The sequence below is a fragment of the Equus caballus genome, chromosome 4 (assembly GCF_041296265.1).
Source record: "Equus caballus isolate H_3958 breed thoroughbred chromosome 4, TB-T2T, whole genome shotgun sequence".
NCBI lineage: Eukaryota > Metazoa > Chordata > Mammalia > Perissodactyla > Equidae > Equus > Equus caballus.
In genome coordinates, this window is record NC_091687.1 from 41,074,722 (window position 1) to 41,089,198 (window position 14,477).

The following is a 14,477-nucleotide window of genomic DNA, read 5'->3' on the forward strand; positions in this document are numbered from 1 at the left end:
AGCAGAGAGAGAATTTAATCACAAGACAGCCAAGTGAGGAAGCAAGAAAATCAGTCTCAAATCTGCTTCCCTGAAAATGAAGACTCAGGGATATTTATGGGGTAGCGCAGGCAAGGTGGTCTGAAATGTGGAGAGAGGTGATTGGAGGTGAGGTAATGATGATCTGCACAAGTAGTCAGACTTCACGCCCCTTCACAGGATGCATGTTCACAAAATGGTGGCATTAGCATGACCTGAGGGTGGAGTTTTTAGCCTCTTGACGTCAAAATGTTGCTTATTGGCCATCTGCACCGACCCAGTTGATGGATTGGTAGTCTCAACCAGCCAGAAGTGGACAAGGGGTTCTAATTCCTGAAAAACAGCTCAGACACCCATTACCATGGTGATCCAGGCTCCAGGGAGGTGTTATCTATAGGAACCTAGCATATTGCCTAAATAGCACAGTTAACAATGGGTGGGTAAACAGCTAAAAGCTATAATCGGTAATTGCAAAGAGGAAAAAAGCTAGTTCCTAGCTACTTAATCATCAGTGGCTAACTGTTTGCCACTTTCAATTCCACCTGTTCTTTGGTCATTCCTCATTCTTGAGGGATTCAGGGTGACAACCGATCTAGTTATTCCTGCTGAATTGGGGCATAGATCTGGGTTAGAGGAATGAAACTGTTTAGCACTCATCGGGAAATATTCTCTTGTTCTTGGTTTCAGGTTGACATTTTGCCTTATTAGGATTTTTGTACCTTGTTCAGCAGTTTTGGAACAACATCTAAAAGCACGTTTTAAAATCAAGTATCTGACCAGAAGGATAAGAAGTATAGACCACTGAAATTTTAACAGTCCCTGTAAAATAGACCTAATCCCTGTGGGACCCCCATCTGATCTCCAGGTGGGGGCAGACATCTGGTCTTAGTTCCTAATAGTCTTTTGTTTTACTGGATATGCATCAGAGATGGGAGCAACACCCTATACCCTGATCTTTCAGTTGTCATTGATGATAGCTATCAGCATAGATTCTCTGCCTTGTCCCCGGGGGTCATCACATTCCTAAGGAACTTAAAGGAATAAAGTTATCAACTTATAGCAGCTGAGAGGGGCCATCAAATCTACAGAGCATATCTGGGTTAGTTAATGAGAGGTCATTCAAAATTACAATATGGTTTCTTTTCTACAGTATGGCTTCCCTTGTGTCAACCTTGTTTTGAGCCGGTATCAGGCCTACGATTACATGCACTGAAAACTTTGCATACCATCAGCACTAGTTTGTGGAGTACTGCACTTTAACATAGACAGATGTATTTAATTTCTTATAATCTTTAAAATATTTTTTTCCTCAAAATATGATTTTGACAGTTGAATGAAAATTGTAGGTTGTAGAACTTATTTAAATCATAGAATAATGAACATAGCTTTTAGGTGCAAATACTTCTTCCCCTATTTCCATTGATTCCTTTCTAGCAAGATGTGCCTTCTCTCTCTCTCTCTCTAGGCTCAGGCAAGGGGAGGGACCCTAGGCACCCTGCCTGGAGTAGTGTTTGAGCAGTGAGTGTTTCTGCCAGTCACCAGGCCTGCCCAGCCAGACCCATGCACATGTGTAGAGCTAGAGTCCTCATTGCAGGGTTGGCTTGGGCCAAGTTTTTGATGCCATACTATTTGGGCACACCTGCACGCCTTATCTTTTATTTTAACTTGTTTTTCTTTGCCTCTGTACCCCACGCAGCACCATTTAAAAGTAATGTAAAGTAAAATCTACATGTGGCAAAAACATAATATTTAAACAAAAGGTAAAAGGCTTTATATTCTGCCCCACCCAGCATTCCCTTTCCTACTCCTTGGAGTAAACCACTTTTACAGCTTTTAAATTTTTTTCCTAGTAGATTTCATTGTAATTTAAAATACTACATTAAAATATCTTTTTCCTGGTTTATCATGGTAGATGATTTTTGATGCTCTGTTTGCTCCCCTTAATAAAATATCAATAAGAGGTTGGAATTTGGCATACTTCCTTTTATTTCTTTTTCCTTCTCCTTCTTCCAAGTTTTGTTGGTGAAACTATTATTTTTTACTTTGTCAAGTTTATAACATAACTTTTTGCAACTATAATCTTCTGTCCTTTTTCAATGGGTTATTTGTAAAAAAATTAGCCTAATAGAAATCGTGTTTACTGTATTATGATTCTCTAAATTTTATCATCTGTCGAACTGAGTAGAATGATTGGACTTATAAAAAAAGGCAAAGTAATCCTTTGTCTCTAAATGAAAATCAAAATCCATTAATGTTTTTTCTTTTTCTGTTGAGCATTTTTCACTTTTTTTAGGTCCTACTCAGTTGCTATCATTTCTTTATAATATTCCTTTTTTTGTATATTCCTTTGTCTTGTTTTGTGAGTTACCTCTTTGAGAATGTTTTTTTTGATATGGGACACATGGGAGGTAAATTTTCAGATTTTGAAATGATCTTCATTTAGTCCATACACGTGACTGAAAGAAAAGTTATTTCTTCTTAGAAAATGGAAGGCATTGCCTATTTGTCTTCGAGCCTCCTATTTTGTAGCAAAGAGTCAGTTGCTGTTCTTGTTCTCATTCCACCATAAATAATGTGTTTCCTTTAGAAATTTTTAGGAGTTTTCTTTTTTTACTTGATGTTCTAAAATTTCACTAGTTGTCTAGAAAAGTCATCTATGTCAAACTCTGTACTCCTAGATGATGAAACAAGAAGTATTATTTAACATTTACCTGCATGAGATCCTATGTTACTTGTTATACCAGGAGCTTTTGAAATTTATTTGTGCTCCAGGAGTTTATAATAACAGGTAGGACTGTGGGATAATATGCCAGTTAAGAGCACAGAGTTCACAAACAAAAGACCATCAGAGATGTTCATGCTGTGAATGGCTCACTTTTATACCCCTGCAGGAATGGGAAATATTGACATTTATGAGAGTGGGAGTAGAAGCTAGGCACCGTTAGCTAAGGCAGCAGTGACTGTACAGTAATTCTGAACTAGATTTTAGTAACGTTCTTTTAACTTTTAAGAATTGAATCATGATCATGGTGATGATGATGGCTATGATAATAATATTTGAAGTTTTTTGCCCTTTATTATGTGTGAAGAAGTATACTAATCATTTTTCTTATGTTTTCTTTAGTATTCACGGAATATTCTTTAGAGATGTTGTTACTGTCTCTATTTTATAGATGAGGAAATGGATGTTTTGTAAAACAAGTGGCAGAGCCAGGATTTAAACTTAGGTCTGTTGGAATGCAGAGCTTGTTGCTTTTAACCACTACTCTACTATACTGTCCACTCGTGTGATAGCTATTATATACAGTGGGAGCTCATGGTTAGTAGGCAGATTTTTATTATTCTTCTCCAGCAGTTGGGTTATATACTTACTAGAGTTAATTATGTTTTTTTCCTAAACCTGTTGTTTCTGCCAGTTGTGTTTGTTACTGTATTTATGTTGTTTAAACAAATAAACTAATGAAATGCAACAAGTTTTTGGCAGTAAGTTGAATACATTGGAAAAACTAAACATATTGTTAAAAATAAATTTCCTTTTGAATTTGTTGTAGATGAGACAACTCATAAAAATTGGGGGATATAAGGTAATTAAATGTGATTTGGCATTCAGATTGTTTTGCATTTGTCTTTAAGTTCCTGCTTCACCTTAGAGAAATTGAAACTTGAAATTATAGGAAATTTATTTGTGATTTGGCTCATATGAGACTAAAAAGTTAACGCTTCACTCAAATGAAAAGACAGATGCTAAATTGTAAATGAATGAATGAAGTACATTTATACAATTGTGGTTAAAATATTCAGTACACATGTAAACACACACACGTAGAAATATTCCTGTTTTAACTTTGATTAGTTGACCAACTAAAAGATTTTCTGCTGAACTCCAACACAGAGTCAGCAAACTTTGTCTTTAAGGGGCCAGAAAATAAATATTTTAAGCTTTGTGGGCCATAAGGTCTCGGTTGCAACTATTCAGCCTCTCCCCTTGTAGCTCAAAAGCAGCCATAGACAATATGTAGACAAGTTCTTGTGGCTCTCTTCCAATAAGACTTTATTTAGAAACATAGGCTGTTGGCTGGATTTGGCTCCTGGGCCTGATCTCTGCTCTAGAATTACAATTCGTAAAGTTTGGAGATGTTTTGAACATCTTTTGTATCCTTAATGGTGAACTTGGAGCTCTCTCTGTGGTGAATGACTGTGTCCTGGGTCAGGTCAGGGATTTCTGAACAGAGTGAGGACTGAGGTTTGGATAGATCCAGAGTGATCTTAGGAGTTCTTTTACAGTCTGCTCATGCTTTGAAGGATTATGTGGATACTTCATGGTACCACAGGGTTGTTGGTTTAGCTTCAAAGTGTTTGAAAATCAGATTTTCTCTGAGGTCCATTGATAAACCCTCTGCCAGCTGTAAGTAGATTGAAACCACTGAATAGACCTCTGATCTAAGCAGACTGGAATTTCCAGGGGCCATGGACATATAGTATAAAGTTGCAAGTATAAATTTGACTTGAGGTTATTATTCAAGAAGCTATAGCACTCTACTGAATCATTTACAAAGATGTGGTAATTGGGTGACTGGTGTTCAGCATATAATAGAATTTTGAAACTTTAGAGCTGGAAGCAACCCTTTAGATAAACCCCAGTTTTTTATAGGAAACTGATGCCCAGAGATATTAATAAGAGATTTGACTTAAATCACATGGCTCATTAATAACAGACCAAGGAAGGATCATTAAGATGCTGATTACCTCTGTACCGTCTTGTCTTTCTATGTGGTAAAATTTGTACAAAATTTTGATTTATGTGCAACTTTTATAGGACTCATTTTTTGGAGGTGGGTGTCCTAGATCAGCTGTTTAAAAGCATACTATTAGTTAGTTGTTTATGCATATGTTATCTTTAATATTTTATGTTGTGATGGTAAAAATGCCCCCAAAATTGTTTAATTCATTCCATTCAACTTGCAAATAGCCTTTAACAGCTTTTAGCTTTCCATCTTAGAACTAGCAATTTTCTTGGCCATAATATACCTTTTATTTATCCAAATGTTTATGAATAGATCCTTTTAACATACTTTGATTAATTGACTGAAGTGGCTTGAATTCATGTTTCTTAATGATGGCTAAGGGTTTCTTTAAAGGCTGCACAGTTAATATGTCCACTCCTTAATCAGATAATTTTTATATATGTGTTTTTAATTGGTAGTAAATTGCTGTCAAACTGCAGTTGTAGATTTTGAAAGCATTTTTAATAAAATAAAAATGTTTGATTTATAGATTTTATATTTAAAATCTTCATGCTATTTACATTACCGTGTTTGCATTAACCCTTAATACATGGGCTATAGAGTCATTTTAGCCATTAAATAATAGAAGTAATAAAAATGTCTAGATTTGTGACAATTTTATAAATAAGCACTAAAGTCCTGAAGCTGAAGAAATCATTACTTTCTCCTATGAATGAGTTTAAATATATTTCTTTCTCCTCAAAATCCAAAATATTCCCTGAAAGGATACGTTTACCGATTCTGACCTAGTTCTTATTCCAAGTGTTCTTGCCTCTCCGTATCTGCGTCTCTAGCTTTAGCTTTGGGTGAGCTTTTGAGCCCCCTGTGATAGAGAAGTGGAAGTAGCTTTATCTCCGCTTAGCTCTCTTCATGCGAAGGCACCTGGAGACCCAGAGTCTAGTGTGATTCTTTTTCCTCTAAAACATTCTCCCTTCTTCTTTTTCTGTCTCTATAGTTTTATTTATTAAGGTAGAAATCGGGGCTAAAGGAATGATGGTAAAATTTTGCCATTTTTGTTTGAATTGCAAATTTGATTTAGCAGATATTTCTGACCTGCTGTGAGTCAGGCAGTGAGTTCAGTCAGCCCTGAGGATACACTGAGGGTTAAGCCACAGTCTCTGCCTGGAGACAGTCACAGATACTCCTCACTACAACATAGGGTGCCGTAAACAGAGCCTTGCGAAACTTAAGGGAACAGGCAGCAGGGTAAGACTCCCTGGAAAAGATGACGCTTGGATTGGGCCTGGAAAGATAGATGGACATTTGGAGTGAGAAAAGGAGAAGGTATGTTCTAGTTATTGTGAACATTATAAGCAATAACAGAGGGTGTGAAAGTCTGGGGTTTGTTTGGGGAATTGCACATAGTCCGTATGACTAAAATATAGGAACTGAAAAGTGAATAGGAAGTTAATTTTTTGTGTCAGTTGTTAACAGTCTTATGTGCCATACTAATTTGGGAGTTTATCCTTGGATTAATGGGGAGCCATCAAACGTTTTAAAGTAGAATATTGGTGGAATTTTATTTCTGCTTTACTTAGCAGCTGTAAACTCAGATTTCTTTAGGGACCAGGCGGGTAAGATATATGTGAAGCTGCCAGATGTAAGACAGCAGGAGGTGATCAGGCCCACAGGAGGGGTCAGACCTTGCCTGAAGCCTTTCATGTACAAGCTATTTGAAAACACTGTGTCTGCCAAATCAAACAGAATATTGACCAAATCCAATCTGAAGTTAGACCCCTGCTCAGAGCTATCCCTGAAAGCTTTTTGGAGGACGTTGTACAGTGTTTGGTGTACAGTAGGTTGATAGTGTTTGTCAAATAAATGGATGGATGGATTAGGGTGGGGTGTGTGTGTTGTATGCACATTCATTAGGGGGCTATTAAGATAATTCAAGCGAAAGGTGATAATGTTTGAATTAGGACACAAAATGGAGAAAAGAGAAGCATACGTAGATATGAGAAATACTGAAGTGGTAGAATCATCAGAATCTGATTACTAGTTACATATGAAGAGATGGAAGAATTAAAGATGACTTTGAAATTTTTAGGGTGGATTGAGTGGGTGGTGATGAAATGAATCAAAAGACAACATGGGAGAAGGAAGAACTCTGAGAGAAGATACTGATTTTTTTGGGGTGAGAGGGTGGGATGAGGAGTTATTTACTTCTTTTTTTTTTAGCTGGTTGTTTTTTGGTGAGGAAGATTTGCCCTGAGCTAACATCTGTTGCCAATCTTCCTCTTTTTTTCCTCCCCAAGCCCCAGCACATACTTGTATATCCTAGTTGTAGGTCCTTTTAGTTCTTCTATCTGGGATGCCACCACAGTGTGGCTTAATGAGCGGCACATAGATCCATGCCCAAGATCCAAACAGGTGAACCCTGGGCTGCTGAAGTGAAGAGCGTGAACTTAACCACGTGGCCACGGCTCCCCCTCGCCCCACCCACCGCCTCCATTTAATTCTTTCTAAGTGGTAAGGCATTACTGTGGATATCTTTCCTGGGGTATTATTTTGGGGCCTTTAGCTGTCATTCTTATTTTCATTCATTATTTTTTGACTAAAATTGTCCCAGAATCAATTTTGTAAGGAAAATCTCAGTCCTGCCTGCAATCTGTAAGTGAGGCTGTAGCTATTTTTCAGGCATAAATCCTGGTTAGAGACCTTAATTTTTCTGGTAAGGTATCAATCCTACACTGTTGATTGTCAAAGGATATAGTTTTGCTCACTCTCAGTTTTTACTAGAGAATATAATCTCCAATTCTCAACTTTTAATCAAAAGCATACTTATGATGAATAGTGTTTGTATAAAATGGTCTAATTTCTCTAGATGTTTGGACATTTATCTTTGAGACCATTAAAAGCTGGGTACTTGTTTTACTATTGGTTTTACTTTTCTGACAAATTGCTTTGTATCTGTCTATATTTATATATCTATACATCTCTATCTATATATATCACATCACTCTGGCCTTTTCTCTTCAGCTTGCATTAAAGGGCTCTATAAGAAGTAAATGCCAGGAGTCCTTGAATCCATTATTCTGTATTCTGTAAGGCTATTGCAAAGGGTGTTAGCTGGTTTATTGAGAGTCTGGCAAAATTTTCTCTGAGAACTTAATGCCATCAAAAGTGACTTTTGTCTCTTTGTTTTGTCTTTTGTTCTTTTTTCCCCTTGAGTTACTGGTATGTTTTGGCATTATGAACACTGAATTGTATACTGTGGCCCTCCCTATTTGCTTTGGCTGCTAAGACTTTGAGAATCAAATTTATAATCAAATAACATTTGTAGAAAACTTTGTATAATTTTGGTGTACTAAACTACATCTTTCACTTGTTCTTAATATTTTGTTTTACTTTTGTCTTAATCTTTTTTGTTAAAATGTTTTCCCTATGATTGTATTCATTTTGTTAGATATCACATATCTTTTTTTAGTAATGAGGTATTATAATTCAAATAATATCAATTCTGTTTTTGTTTTTAACTGACTTAGGGAGAATTAAAGGAAACAAAATCAGATTCATTCAAGTATCCTAAGTGTATAACTCAGTAAACTTTTACAAAGTGAATGTAGTTGTATAATTTACCTCCCAGAATTAGAAATAGATTATTTCTAGTACCCCAGAAAATTCTTTCATGCCCTGTCCCAGTCATTATTCTCCCAAGATAATCACTGTTCTGACTTCTGTCACTAACATTAGTTTTGTCTGTTTTGAACTATATGTAAATGGAATCATACAGTATGTACCTCTTTTTTTTTTGGTGAGGAAGATTGGCCCTGAACTAACATCTGTTGCTAATCTCCCTCCTTTTGCTTGAGGAAGATTGTCCCTGAGCTAACATCTGTGCCAGTCTTCCTCTATTTTATATGTGAGATGTTGCCACAACATGGCTTGATGAGTGGTGTGTAGGTCCACACATGAGATCTGAACCCATGAACCCAGGCTGCTGAAGTGTGGCCTGTGAACTTAACTCCTACACCACTGGGCCGGCCCCTGTACTTTTTAAATTGACTTCTTTTGTCCAATATTATGATTTTGAGATTCAGGTGATATATTTTCATTGCTATAGTATTTCATCATATAAATATATCACACTTTATTTATCCATTTAATTATTCACAGGCAATTGTGTTACTTTAAGTTTTTGCCTATTACAAATAATGCTGCAAGGGTTGCATATACATTTCTGTTAGATACATATTTAGGACTGCTGGGATATAGAGTGTGTGTTGACTTTCAGTTGATATTACAGTATTCCAATGAGGTCATATCAATTTCTCTTTCCTCCAGCATTAAATTGAGTGTTCCATTTGCTGTGCGTACTTGCCAACATTTGTTGATGTAGTTTGTAATTTTTTAAAAATATTTTTAGCCATTCTTGTTGTTATGGTATCTTATTGCAGTTTTAATTTGCATTTCCTGAATGCCTAATTGGAGTGCCTATTTAAATGTTTATTGGCTATTTGGAGATCTCTTTTGTCAATTATCCATTCCAGCCTTTTGCCCATTATGGAGATCTCCTTTGTCAATTATTCATTCCAGCCTTTTGCCCGTTATTTCTATTGTTCTGTTGATCTGTTTGTGTATCCTTGTTAGACCACGCTGTCTTATTGCTGTAGCTTTATAATAAACCTTTACCTATTTTAATGTATGTCCTCCAACACTGTTCTTCAAGATATTCGTGACTATTCTTAGCCCTTTGAGTTTCCACATAAATTTTAGAAGCAGCTTGTCAGTTTCCACAAATAGATTAAAAAGCCTGCTGGGATTTTGATTAGAATTTATTATTCTAGGAGATCCTTTTGGTGAGAGCTGGTATCTTAACTAGGTTCTAGTCTGTTTACATGGTATGTACCTCCATGTATTTAAATTGTCTTTATTTTAGCCCAGTTTTTTGTTGTATATTTTTTATTAGATTTATTCTCAGGTATTTGGTTTTTTGAAGTGATATTTAAAAAAATTTCATTGTCTAATTCTTTGTCCCTAATATATAGAAATTAATTTTATATCAATTTTCCAATCAATTTTTAATTATTAAATTCTCATTTTTATATATAGATTCTTTAGAATTTTCTACCCACACAATCCTATTGCTGCTAGTAATGACATTTTTATTTCTTCCTTTCTAATCCTTTTCCTTTTGTTTATTTTTCTTGCCTTACTGCACTGTCTGTGGAATTAGCCCCACAGTTACTGCTCATACTGTTGATCTGTAAATTTATTGATTATTTATTCAGCTAGCATGTATTTATTTAGCACTTAGTTTGTCTCTTTTAAAGATGGACACATCTAACTCTTTGTTTTATTTAATAGTGAATTGAATTCAAAGCTGCAAGATACTTTAGAACAAATTGAGGTAAGAAGGATTACATCATAAGTTAAAGGCTTTTTCTTTTCAGAGATTTTGAACCGTATAGATGCTTCTTATGTTTTGACTTTTGTGTTATTATCAGTGTTTCTAGATCACTGTGCTTTATTTGTTATTTTTCAGTTGGAATACCTATACATGGTCAAGTTTATGTTAATCTACTTGTAAAGTCTGTAATAGTTTTGGAATTATGGGATCTAAAACACTATGTGAAAATATCACCATATGCAGAAAGATCCCAAAACTGTTAGTCATAGGTATGTTCTCATGTAAATTATAACCAAAATACTTAACATGTAGTACTTATTTTTTATTTATCACGTACTTCTTTTTAGTGAGTTAATTTATTTAAAAACAGCTATTGGCTGATGAAAACTCTCCTAAATTCTTGAATCTTATAATAATATTTCATACAGTTCATCAAAAATGTGGAAACTGGATAACTTATTGTGGGCATGATGTCTTGCTTTTCCTTCTACATGTATTCAGAGTTCACATCTTAACTTGGCAGTCTTTGCAAAGCAGGGTAGTCATTTTAATAAATTTAATAAGAATTTTTTGGTTTCTTCTGATATTTTATTTTATTGTTTTCCTGATAAGAGTACTTATAAAAGTTGAAGCTGGACTTTCAAATAACCTTTTGTGAAAGTAGTTTTTGATCATAATGCAATTGTTTACTGATTGTAAGAATGACAAATTATTTTATAAACATAAAGATAACTGCTTTGAAAATCCATTAAGTAAATAATCACCTGAATATTTTAAGGAGGACTTTCTTTGAAAGCCCAATATCTCTTCACCCTTAATATACAATATTATTCTGTACTTATGTAGAAAATCATTATTTTAAAATGAAATTATTGAAATATAAACCCATAAATGAAGTGGGTGCATTTAGATAAAAAAGTATATACCTTGAGGAATGTACTTTTTTTTTAATTTATTTTTTATTTTTCCTTTTTCTCCCAAAGCTCCCTGGTACATAGTTGTGTATTTTTAGTTGTGGGTCCTTCCAGTTGTGGCATGTGGGATGCCGCCTCAGCATGGCTTGATGAGCGGGGCCATGTCCACGCCCAGGATTCGAACCAGGGAAACCCTGGGCCTCCGAAGCAGAGCGCATGAACTTAACCACTTGGCCACCGGGCCAGCCCCTTGAGGAATGTACTCTTAAGATCAATGTAGTTTTTCTTTTTTAAGATTGGCCCTGAGCTAACGTCTGTTGCCAATCTTCTTTTTTTTCCCCTCCTTCTCCCCAAAGCCCCCCAGTACGCAGTTGTATATCCTAGTGGTAGGTGCTTCTAGTTCCGATATGTGGGATGTCACCTAAATATGGCTTGATGAGTGGTTCTAGGTCCATGCCTGGGATCGGAACTGGCGAAACCCTGGGCCACCAAAGTAGAGCATGAGAGCTTAACCACTTGGCCATAGGGTCGGCCCCCAAGATCAATGTAGTTTTGTTGAGAATTAGTTTTCAGTGATTGCAGAAGGATTTTTAAATTATTTTTCAATGGTCCTACAAATTCAGTACATTTAATTGTAAAATTTTAGCAGATGCTTGAAGAAACATAGAGTCAAGAAAAAATAAAATATAAAATTTCTTTAGTATTATACTTATTTTGTGTCCCTTGAAAAACTAGTCGTGAGTTTTTAGAAACTCGCATGTCAATAACATCTCAGAAAACTTGATTATAGTTGGTACCAAATGAGAATTATAATTTATTTTTATTTTTATTCACTTTTTTTTTTCGGATTGGCACCTTAGCTAACATCTGTTGCCAATCTTTTTCATCTTCTTCTCCCCAAGCCCCCTAGTATATTCTAGTTGTGGGTCCTTCTGGTTGTGCTATATGGTACGCCACCTCAGCATGGCCTGACGAGTGGTGCCATGTCCACACCCAGGATCTGAACCAGCGAAACCGAGGGTCTCCAAAGCGCAGTGCGCAAACTTAACCACTCAGCCACGGGGCCAAACCTCTAAATTTGTTTTTGACTTTTAAATCCAGTGTGATAGTAAATATGTTTAGATATTAATTAAATGAGAGAAATTAGTCTTACTATTTTCTTTTCATTGCCTTGAAAACATTATTCCTTAACCATCTCTGGCCTCCTCTTTTAATTACATAGGAACAGTTGGATGTAGCTCTTTCCAAAATCTGCAAGAATTTTGACATTAACCATTACACTAAGGTTCAACAAGCTTATCGACTTCTTGGAAAAACACAGGTCAGTTTTGAAAGGATGTTTGCTTTTTTCTTAATCAGGCATCTATTGATCTTCATGATTGCTTAAAACTGAAAATTATTAATGTAGTGTCCTGTTTCATTTACCAAAGTAAATTTTTATGCTGTATTAACACTTAGTAAACATGGTTGTTCACATATGCTAAGTGTATGTAGTATGATTAAAACATTACAGAGGTTTGCTTTGAACTATGAAGTGTTAGGTTTAATATTTTCACAATTTTATGTAGGTTTTTTAAAAAGCATAAGATGATTCACAGAGAGAGGCTGTGTAGCCTCTTTTACCTCAGCTCTTGGTCCTGAATGAGAACTTCTTAATTTGGAGCTTCTGGGTTCCTAGCTGGGCTAGCATGAGTCCCTCAAAGTGGTATATACACTTTTGTGCACTGTGTACATTTGTCTGTACAACAGGTCCATTGCATCCATCAGATTTTTGAAGGCTTCTATTATCCCTTGACTATCCTCACTACTCCCACAGTGCATGGCTTTCCATACTCTTACTACTCAAGGGCTTCCTTGAAAACCTTGAAACGGCGGCCATGGTTTGAAAGTTAATTGTATCTTCTGCACGTACAGGATTATACATTTATCTATAGAACATCTGAACGTGATAGTTGTAAGTGTTTTCTTCCCTTAAGTAGTCTCCTGTCTTAGATTAAGGCTTTACCAAAGCAATTAAATTCTATTCACATTTTAACATCTGAATAAATAAATTTGATTGTTTATTGTACTTTATTAATTTCATGTCTTAAGCTATACCAAGGGAATAATACAAGAAGGAATACACTTGGTAATTTTGAGGGACATGTTTAAAGACCTTTGAAAATACAATGATTACTTCTGATTTCCCCCATTAGATGAATTCTTTCACTCATTAAATATTTATTGGTACCTACTATTTGCATTGCTCTAGGCACCTGGATATAGGCCTGGAGCATGTATCTTACCTTCTCCTGAGGGAGACAAACATTAAAGAAATAAATGAACATGATGGCAGGTGGTCACAAGTGCTGTAAATAAATATATATTGGGGTCGGTGGATAGAGTGATGAAAGTACTGATTTATATAGGATAGTCAAGAAAGGCTTCTCTGAGAAGGTGACTGTTGAGAAGAATCCTGAACCATGTAAGAGAGTGATGGCACAGGAGAACCGAAGGTGTGATTATGCATGACACGTTTGAGAAAGAGTGGGATGGTTACCCAGTCATAAATATAGAGCAACAGAGCAGTGTTCATGATTTAGATTTGTCTTTAGTGGTGTGATATTGTGGTTATTTCAAGGGTTATTTTCAAATAATCAACACTACAATTATAATTCTGTGAATAATAGTGATCTTTGTGTTGTAGCTGTAACTGGTAAAGATTTTTTCGTATGTTTTGCAAAACTGTTGAAATTTATTTATTTTAATAACATGAAATTGTTATTTTTTTTCCTTTCCATAGACAGCAATGGATCAACTTCATATGCACTTCACCCAAGCCATTCACAATACTGTGTTTCAAGTTGTTCTTGGTTATGTGGAACTATGTGCAGGAAACACAGATACAAAATTCCAAAAGCTGCAATATAAGGATCTCTGTACAGTATGTAGTAACTTAATTATTGTTCATATGTCTCTCTTTTAGTTTTTAAATTCATATGCCATTTTTCTTAGCACGTACTATTTGAAGATGCTACTAAAATAAAAACAGATATGTTTGACGAAAGATTTTTTCCTCCCATATTATTCTTTTCCTCATAGAGAAACTGGAAGATTCAGTCTCACAAATAGTAAAGGCTGATGAGATGCTCCAGATTTGTGGAGTGCATTTGCTTCTAAATGGACTCTCTACCCTCTCATAGCTTCTTTTTTCTGGAGAGGAAGATTGTCCCTGAGCTAACATCCGTGCCAGTCTTCCTCTGTTTTGTATGTGGGACACTGCCGCAGCATGGCTTGATGAGTAGTGTGTAGGTCCATGCCTGGGATCTGAATCCATGAACCCCGGGCTGCTGAAGAGGAGTGCATGAACTTAATGTCTATGCCACTGGGCTGGCCCCAGAAAAACTTTTTGAAATCATTTCAGTATTTGTT

The 14,477-nt window shown here is 35.8% G+C and overlaps 1 protein-coding gene across 5 annotated transcripts in view; it reads left to right on the forward strand.

Moving 5' to 3' along the window:
* The window catches only part of VPS50 (VPS50 subunit of EARP/GARPII complex), a 131,672-nt gene that overhangs the window by 33,978 nt on the left and 83,217 nt on the right, over positions 1–14,477 (forward strand). For all 5 annotated transcript variants that reach the window (XR_011437799.1, XM_001492642.6, XM_023639202.2 and 2 more), the window contains 3 exons: positions 10,110–10,152; positions 12,289–12,387; positions 13,849–13,989. Coding sequence is in view for 4 of the 5 variants with exons in the window: in XM_001492642.6 (XP_001492692.1) it covers positions 10,110–10,152; positions 12,289–12,387; positions 13,849–13,989 (283 nt within the window). In the remaining variant the exon portion in view is untranslated. The remainder of the gene's footprint in view (positions 1–10,109; positions 10,153–12,288; positions 12,388–13,848; positions 13,990–14,477) is intronic.